Genomic DNA, 10,151 nt, shown 5'->3' on the forward strand with positions numbered 1-10,151 from the left:
AAGTCCAATTGGGTATTGGAGTAAGGGTTCAACTGTAAGCTAGTATTTTGGGATAAGCCAAAGGGTTTGGTAAGATTCCTTATACTTGTAACTGCTTGTGATTGATAATAGTGGATTCTTGAGAGTAGTGACCTTAAAATCATATAATGGGGTTTTTCCTCGGTGGTTTTTCCCATTCGTAAACAAATCACCGTGTCAAATTTATTTTCTGCTCCATTAGTATAATTGATGATTTGTTTTTGCTACCACGCTATTGCATGAAATTTGATCTAATTAATTAACTTGGTTAATTAATTAATTAATTGCAAAAAGTCAATTCATTTTAACCTAACACTCTCATATACTCCTAAGACTCTTTATAGTGAATCACATTCAGCTATCGAAGCTTTGCAGAAGATGAGGCTGTCATCTGCAAAGAATAAATGAGAAAGTTTTAGGCCACCACGGTAGATAACCAAACCCTTCATTTGTCCATTGCTTACCGAAGTTTTAATCAATGCTGATAAACCTTCTACACACAAAAGAAACAAATAAAGTGATAGGGTTTCCCCTTGATGGATTCCCCTAGTTGGAATAATATGGCCCCTAGGGCTCCCATTGATCTTTATGGCATAAGTAATAGAAGTGATACACTGCATGATCAAACTTCTCCATCTCTCTACGAAGCCCAGTTTTTCCATTATTTTCTCCAAACATGTCTACTCCACCCCATCATATGCTTTAATCATGTCCAGTTTTACAGTCATTTGCCCCACCCTACCTCTTTTTTTCTGACTAATATGATGCATGGTCTCAAAAGCAACCAAGACATTACTAATGATTAACTTACCATGCAAAAAACCACTTTGGGTTTCACTAATAATAGAAGGTAGAATCTTTTTTATCCTGTTTGCTATAGCTTTTGAGGCAATCTTGTATACAACATTACATAAGCTAATAGGCCTATAGTCAAATATTTGTTTTGGCTCTTTTACTTTTGGAATAAGCACTATATGAGTTTGATTAAAATTAGGAGGAGATATACCGTGATTAAGGAAATCAAGTACCATTTTTGTGACCACTACACCACTTGTACTCCAAAAATGTTGGAAAAAAATAGAGGGCATACCATTAGGGCTTGGAGCTAAGGGGATACATCTATTTCAAGGCCAATCTAACTTCATTCTCAGTGAAGTTTTGGGTCAGCTCCTCATTCATAGAAGTTGACACTTTCAGTTGGACAACATTAAGGAGTTTAGTAAAATCGTCGGGGTTATTTGAAGTGAATAGGTTGTTGTAATAATCAACCACTATTTCTACCATCTTTGTCTCATCCTCTTGCCAAACCCCATTAGCATCAAATAGTCCCTCCATGTAATTCTTAGTATACCTTGCCGAGGCTTTAGCATTAAAAAAACTTGTGTTTCTATCACCTACTTGAAACCAATTAGGTCTTGATCTTTAGCGCCACATCTCATCTTCTTTCTCTAGCCAACAATTCAAATCCAATCTAGTACTCTTCAATGCATGAATCAGGTCTGGTGTTGATGGTTGTAATTCCAACCATTCCAAACAGGTTTAAGGCTTCAAGTTCTTTCTTCCAATGTGCCCAAACTCTGCTTTGTTCCATGCTGCCAAATCAGACCTGCACCGTTCCAAACAGTTACCCAACACCTAATCTGTGGTTGACAGTAAGCCATTCTCCCATGCTGCTTTGACAACTTCCTCACACTTACTATCCTTTAACCACATGGATTCGAACCTAAAGGTTCTTCTCACTTTCTTCTTCTTTTTTCTTTGCACTAAGTGAAGAGAGAGAGGTGAATGATCAGATGCTGATGAGGAAAGGTGATGAAGTTTTGCTATAGGGAATAAATCAAACCAATCCAGTGTTGCCAAAGTCCTATCCAGTCTCTCATGAATTTGTACTCCATTTGCCCGCTGGTAAAGCCATGTAAATTTTGGGCCAATGAAGCCCACATCCCAGAATCCACAGAAATTTATAGTATTGACAAAAAAAACTCCATCTACTTCCTCGGCCCCATACTTCCACCTTCGTTCTCCGAAAGACCTGTGATTTCATAGAAGTCACCAATGGCTACCCATGGCAAGGATAAGGTACCTTTAAGGTACTTTAATTTTGCCCATGACTCTGGCCTTTTAGCTATCTCAAGGTTGCCATAAAAACCTATTAGGTGCCACCATCCCACATTTAACCCTCCATCTACCCATGCATCAATATGGTCGTGGGAATACATCTTCACATCCACTTTAACCTCTTCTTTCCATATCATAGCTAGACCTCCACTATTTCCATTACTAGGAATAATTAAACCATGCTTCATATTGCACTTTTCCTTTGCTTTTTCCATCCAATCTCTTTTCGACTTTGTCTCCATCAAGAAGACAATAATGAGCTCTTCTTTATTCACCACTTTTTCCAAGACTTCAACTGTCCGGATGTTTCCAAGCCCTCGACAGTTCCAGCTTAACAGACTCATTGGACTTGGCGGGGTTGCCCTACAACCTCTGCCACTCTTCGAAATCCCCGAGTTAGCATAGCCTTGGACTTTGACAATTGCCCTTCTTGCAAGATTAAACTAAGGCGCCCTGATCCAAGGGCCAAACTATCGTTCTTCGACCTGTAAAGTGCTCTTGCTGCCGAGCCATAAGACACAGTCCTTGTCATCATGAGAGACATGACCACACCAATAACAGATGTTTGGTAAACGTTCATACATAAACGCTGCCTATCCTTTGCATTTCTGATTCCATGAGATTTTCCTTCCACTACATAACGGCTTAGTAATATCCACCTCAACACAAACCCTCATAGAGCTACCACCTTTCATCTCACCGTTCTCCTTTGGCCTTATGACTGTCCCTATTATTTCTCCTATACTAAGCGTTGCCTCAACCGTCAAGAAAGAGAAGGGGAGATTGTGAATCTAAACCCAAAAGGCGGTATTCTCAAATGATAGATTATGAACCAGAACCCAACCATCATATCTTTGAAGAGCAACCAAGTATCTGTCAAACGCCCACGGCTCTCCTTGAATAACTTTCTCCGCATCCACCTCCAACTCAAAAGCTATCAATAATACATTATTGCCTCCATCACTCACCTCAAAATTCCCCCTAGTTCGCCATATTGGATGGAAAGTTTTAGCCACCGCCTCAATGCTTAAAGACCCACGAATGAAGAACTTTGCCACTAAAACAGAATCCAACTTCTTGTCCCTTGTTAAATCCACATTCTTTCCCTCAGCTTCCGTCAAAGATACATTCTTCCATCTGAGAGCAATATCCTCTATTCCGTATTGCAATGATGTAGACCACAAAGAGCACAGGAAAAATAAAAAGAAAACTAAACAAAACCCTACTAGTAACGTTGTTACTAGGGGGAGCTCAACTTCCTTCTCAAAGAGAAGGGAAACCCAATGCTACAGTGGAGAGAGTGTAGACACTGTCCCCTACTAAGAGCTAGTTCATAGCACCTTTGTGTGTATTGGAATTCTAGATTAGCTTATGCCATGCGTAAACTCTCACAAAATTTAAGGAGATGTAAGAGATATTATTCATCTTACCCACCTTGATCAACTAGGGGTATTCAAGGTTGGGATCAAGTTGATGTTTCATATAGCCGAAACAAACCAAGATGTCCTAATGGTGATATTGGTATATAAACTTGTGAGTAGCCAAAATTGCAATTGAACTAAACATTTGCACAACCTGTACAAATCAGGATAATTTTTTCAATGGTCAAACTACTCAAAAAAACCAAGTAATTTGTTCAACGTAATCACTCCGAAAATAGCAAAGCTTGATTTTCACCACTTTAATGTTGGCAATAATCCTACTAGTTAGATTTGGTAGAGAGAGCATATTCCAAACTCATATATTTTAGATAGGGAAAAAGTTTCTTATGTTGGTTATCATTTGGAGAAAAAGTATTTATGGTATCACTTATTAAAAGAAAGATTGTAAACAAGATTGTAAGATTGAAAATGATTACAATATTGAGAGAGAGAGAGAGAGAGAGAGAGAGAGAGAGAGAGAGAGAGAGAGAGAGAGAGAGAGAGAGAGAGTTTTTTTTTTTTTTTTTTTTTTGATAGATAAAATTCTACTCTGACATAATTTAAGTGCATATATATGTGAAACTTTCTTCTAGAGACTTGAATTTCGGCCTTTGTCCCAACACCTCACAAACACTTCTAGTGGAGTGACTATCACATAAAAGGTGTGCGGTGGTAGAGAGATATTTATTAAATTGGAAGGAGCACAACCTCTTAATTAAGCCCCACTTTAAGAATAATCCCAATTCGTGCTTTCATTTATGGAGAGACAGAGAGAGATAACAAATTGTCTTATGATCCAATTTATGTTTGTTATGATCAGGAATAGCTTGCAAAATTCAATCTAAAATTAAATTAAATTAAATTAATTTTATAAATTAATTAATTAAAACAAACAAACGCAACAGATCAGCCGAAAACAAGCAAAAATGTTGATATGGATTCTAACTCATTGACTCAACATGAAACACAAATATGTCCTAATCATGCATGTATCAGGGATCATTTGGCCAAGGTGTGAATATTTTGGATCATCTTCCCATTTTGGTTATACCTTTTTTTTTAAAGTTATTTCATTTGAATGGTTTGAAGTTTGTTTTGTGATAAACTGTAAGCCTTGCAATAATATGCCTATCGTATCGGGGACCTATATATCATATGGGATCATGTTAAATAACTTTACCAATGCCTATCATTTGATTCATAGACATGTGAATTATTATGGGTCATGCAAATTTATAAGATTTGGACTATAGGAGATTGATTCTAAACACACACAGAAGAATAAGTTCACCGCACGTACGTGTATACTGTTTTATAAATGTTATTTCTGTGTTCTTTCTTTTGTCCCTTCTGTTTAATAATCTTCCCACTCCTCTTGTTTTTTTTTTTTTTTTTTTTTTTTTTTGTNTTTTTTTTTTCTTTTTTTTTTTTTTTTTACATGGTACTCAGGATCAATTACATTACTTTTTTATGAACAAATTGTAGATAATATAAATACATATTGTATTAAATTTGTTAAATATTATTATACAAGTAATAATAAAATAAAATATTGGCCGAACATGTCACAAGTTTGTAAAAAATATACTATATTTATTTATTTATAAATTTTATAGAATACTCGCATATTTTACAATACATGATATGATACAATGATGCATAAAAATATAAAATTATTCACGAAAGGATACGATTCATATTTTCACAGCTATGTTTTTGTGGAAAATTCTTAAGTACCCCCGGAGCACGGAAAAATAGTACTCATTCCTCTCACATTTATGGTGGATTCCTCCATGAATTTAATAAGTGGACTCCAACATGAATGTGAAATGAGAGAGCATCATTTTCCATATTCCAGAAACACCTAAGAATTACTATGTTTTTGTGAATTTTTGAAGACATTCACTACATTTTGGTTACAATTTGTTTAAATAATTTTAAAGTAAAGTTAAAGGATTATTCCTGTAAGTTTGTTTAAATTATTTTGACAAAGATTTAAAGTTTGTTTAAATCAGTTGTATTAATCTTGTAATGACCTTTTCCTAATTGGGACATTCAATATTTTGCCATTTTCATATTAATAATTAATTGATTAATTTATTTTTAATGCTTCTAGATGAAAAGCGAGCAAGCACAGGTTGACTTAAACCCGTGCAAACCCATGAGCATCTAAAAAACAATGATTTATTTAAATTAGGGCGATTCATTTTAAACCCAAATCAATCATAAAAAATGTGAGATTTGAACCACAAATATTGAACATTATATATATATATATATATATTGACATTAATGTTAAAATCAACTTTCTCATTATTTTAATTTAAGAAAAATGAATGAAAAGGTGTAATGTAAGGAGTATATTATGTGGTCATGAAATACTGTAAGTGTTAGGTTCTAAGGAATTAGGAACTAATGTATTAGAACTTCATTTTATAATATTGGCAAACCATGATCAAAACATTTTAGTCTTGGTTAGACTTGCTCAAAGTATATGTTTTTTTATGTAAAGTTGGAATCAAGTTGCTGCAGGATTTACTGTATAAATCTACCTGGCTCGATCGATCGAGAATTAGACTCGACCGATCAAAAGTCATGCAGATTGATTTTTCTGCAAAATTTCCAACTCAGCCCAAGCCCGTTTGACGTGTAGAGTTTTATGTTTTGTCTTAAGTATAAAAGGGAAAACCCTAACCATGTTTTGAGGTTGCTCTTTATGCTGTGTGTGTGAATCTTCTATGAGATCTAGAGGTATTTGCTTTCACACATACTTAGGGTTTCCAAGATTTAAGATTATGTCAGGAACTTGGTCATCAATTCAATTGCAAATTCAAGAGCTTAAAGATACACAAGCAGGAGTGCTTGTACTTGCTGGGAATCCAAGAAAGAAGTAGTTCTTGAACTCGGAGCTGTCATGTGGTCGCGGTAGTAAGTTTCCTACTCGAGGTAGCAATAGGATGTTAGTGGTCTAAGTCGCTATTGTGTAAACTTCAATTCTTTCATAGTGGATTCAATTTACCTTGAGGATAGTTAGGTTAAATCCTCCTCAGGTTTTTTACCGGTTTGGTTTTTCTAGGTCATCATATCTTTGTGTTCTTTATTTTCTGCACTTTACATTGATATGATATACTTGTGTTAACCTAAATCTGATAATTTAACTAAGTAATCACTTGGCTAATTAACTAGGTTAATCTGGTTGTGTTTTAAGGGGTCTAAAAACGTACAAGTGGTATCAGAGCAGGTTGCTCTCTTATTGTAGATCTTTTGATCTAGGAGCTGATCCTTGACCTCGGTTGTCATGGAACACAGACACTTTCTCGTTATTCCACCTCACTTTAATGAGAATAATTATACTTATTGGAAAGTAAGGATGAAAGCATTCCTGAAATTTATTGATGAGAGAGTCTGGAACTCCGTTGAATACGAATGGGAGAAGCCCACTACTCTTGTGAGTGAGTGGCAAACTTCTCAGAAAGAAGTAGCCACTCTCAATAGCAAAGCTATGAATGCTATCTTTAATGCTGTTTCTATGAAGGAATTTAAAAGAATCTCTAATGTTGAAGTTGCTCATACTGTTTGGAATATCCTCCAAACTGTGCATGAAGGTACAAAGGCAGTTAAAATTAATAAGTTGCAACAATTAACAACTAAATTTGAAAGCATTAAGATCTCTAATGATGAATTTTTTGATGAATTCTATGCTAAGCTTAATGATATTGTTAATTTTGCATCTAATTTAGGTGAAATATATGATCAACCTAAAATTGTTAGGAAGATTCTTAGATCTTTGAATGAAGATTTTAGACCCAAAGTAACTGTCATCACTAAAAGTAAGGATGTGGACTCCATCCCTATTGATGAACTTGTAGGATCTCTTTAGTCCTATGAGTTGGACCTACCTAAGACTAGCAAATCCAAATCAATGGCTCTTAAGTCTGTTGATGATGTTGATGTAAGTGGATTTGATGATGAGCTCTCTGCTATAGAGATTGTTTACCTTGCCAAGAACTTTAGAAAATTTCTTATGAACAATGACAGAAGGGCAAGAGATAAGAACATTGCTGAACCTAGAAATTTTAGGAGGAATGATCCCACTAAGGTTAATAACACTGAAAAACCTAAAGAGAAAGTTGGTCAACCTTCTGATAATTCTATGGGGGCAACAATGTTTTGGATGTCAAGGGTATGATCATATGAAATCTGAATGTCCTACATTCTTGAGGTCTAAGGGTAAGGCTATGGCTGTAACCCTTAGTGATGATAAAGTTTCTGACAGTGAGTCTGGTAGCGATGAGGATGGAAACTTCATTACTTTCACTGCTACTACTGTAGTTGATGAAAGTGTTGTTGATGAGAATCAACAAGCATTCAAGGATCTATTGCATATTCTAGTTGGGCCTATTACTAAAGCAAGATCCAAAAAGATCAAAGAAGCACTTAATGGGCTGATTCTAGAGATTTGGGCTGATTTTAACGCAGAACATTCCAAGCTTGGCCCAAAGGAAGATGAAGGTATAATAAATTTAATCCAAGCTATTGAGGGCTAATCTGACTTAATTGGACGTGATTTATGGCGTGGATTAATGGCTGGTTAACTTTTAACTCCATATCAGTTAATAGACACTTTTCCTATTCTGGAGCTAATTATTTCAGACTAGATCTACCTTAATTTAGGGCTTTTATTATTTAGAACATTTTTAGCTATTTTCCTATTTTGGATTTGCTAATTTCAGGCCAAATCAACTTTTATTTAAGGTTTTTTTTTATTCAGTAAGTTTTTTTTTTTTTTTCTATTTTCAGTCATGTCTTATAATTAGCATGCACTCATTGTAATAGAGGACTGAATAAAAATCAAGGTGAGGCTTTGCTCTTCTTTTGGTTATTCAAGAACTGTGAACTTATCAGAGATTCTTCCTTATGGCATTCAAACTTTATACCTTTAGTTCATGATTCAATTATAATCATTGGGTTAAGATGTTACATTTATACCTTTAGTTCGTGTTTCGATTATAAACGTTGGGTCAGGGTTTCTATCAAAAATTTGAATTTTAGTTTTCTTGGGCAAGTATTCCAATATTTTTGTTGGGTCTCAAAGCATGTCGATTGAGGTTTGCATCATTTGGTATCAGAGTACAGGCTCTAAAATCAATTTTCTTTCCCATTATCTTTTATTTCCTGTTATCATCCTGTCTTGTTCCTTTTGTGTTCTTTATTCCTCATTCTTATTTTGTGACATGCATTAGGTTAAAAATCATGCACCAAGCTCCCAGGAAAAAAAAAAAAAAAAAAAAAAAGAGAGACTTCAGAAAAGAAATAGAAAACAGATAAAAAATATATATATTATTTGTAGTTTCAATTCTCTCAAACCAAAATATTATTTTCTTTTGTACTCTTCCGTTGATTTAGTATTTCTATCATATTTTCTTGCCATTGGTATTAGTTTAAATAATACAAGTTGAATTTCTTGATCAAGTTTATTAGTTTAAGCAGAACTGAAAAAGGAAAACTACGAGTGGAAAAAGGCAAGCGAGTGTGAGACTAATATTGGGAAAAAGCCAATTTAAGAGTGAAACACGAGTGTGAATGACATAATTTGAGTGTAAACATGTGAGAGAGTGTTGTGAGGAATTATTTTTAACATTTCTTTGTAGTTTCAAGATTATATCTTCCAGGGGCGAAGCATCAAACAGAGGAGGGGAGGAGTCATCCATCATGTTGCAGGCTATGCAACAACAATTTGAATGTATGAACGTGGTGTTTAATGATATTTGAGATCAGATGGATAGGCAAGACATTGTTATTGCTTCTTTGCAGAGCATCCCCAAAGAGCCCCTAATGCTAGAAGGTAAGGAAGGCATGCGCGCATTGATGATTTTGATGACTACCGTGAGGATGAGTTTAATGATGAAGAGGATCAAGCTTCATTGAACAATGAGAGCAGGTTTGCGCCAAGGGGAGAAAGGCGTGGTAGAGGTTTCCGAAGAGATCCAAGATGGCAAGATGGGACTGACAGAAACCTAGGAAACATCAAAATGAAGATACCATTGTTCCAAGGGAAAAATGATCCAGAAGTGTACTTGGAGTGGGAGAAGAAGGTGGAGTTCATCTTTGAGTGCCACAACTACTCCAAGGAGAAAAAAGTAAAACTAGTTGTGATTGAGTTTACTGACTATGCTATTATATGGTGGGATCAACTTGTGATGAACAGAAGGAGAAACTATGAGAGGCCTATTGAGACGTGGAAGGAAATGAAGGGCACCATGAGGAGGCTGTTTGTCCCTAGTCACTACTATAGGGACTTGTATCAGAAATTACAATCTTACTCAAGGCTATAGGAGCGTGGATGACTATCACAAGGAGATGGAGATTGCCATGATTCGGGCTAATGTAAAGGAGGACAGAAAAGCTACTATGGCAAGATTTCTGAATGGGCTAAATCGGGATATTGCCAACGTGGTGAATTGCAGCACTACATGGAGTTGGAGGACATGGTGCACATGGCAATAAAGGTGGAATGGTAGCTTAAAAGGAAAGGAACCTGGTCATTTCAAAATCCAGGCTCCTCTACTTTATGGAGGTCAAATGGGAGGAAAG

General features: G+C 35.6%; 1 protein-coding gene across 1 annotated transcript; it reads left to right on the forward strand.

Moving 5' to 3' along the window:
• Positions 1-6,927: 6,927 nt before the first annotated feature.
• Positions 6,928-7,437, forward strand: LOC136071472 (uncharacterized). Its single transcript, XM_065782809.1, has one exon. The coding sequence runs from the start codon at positions 6,928-6,930 to the stop codon at positions 7,435-7,437; it is 510 nt and encodes a 169-aa protein (XP_065638881.1).
• The last annotated feature ends 2,714 nt before the right edge of the window (positions 7,438-10,151 follow it).

Source organism: Quercus suber, unplaced genomic scaffold, assembly GCF_002906115.3.
Source record: "Quercus suber isolate HL8 unplaced genomic scaffold, Cork oak 2.0 scaffold_316, whole genome shotgun sequence".
Classification (NCBI taxonomy): Eukaryota; Viridiplantae; Streptophyta; class Magnoliopsida; order Fagales; family Fagaceae; genus Quercus; species Quercus suber.

Excerpts from the sequence above, each read along its gene's own strand:
- LOC136071472 (XM_065782809.1), top strand. The coding sequence starts at position 6,928 with ATGAAAGCATTCCTGAAATTTATTGATGAGAGAGTCTGGAACTCCGTT.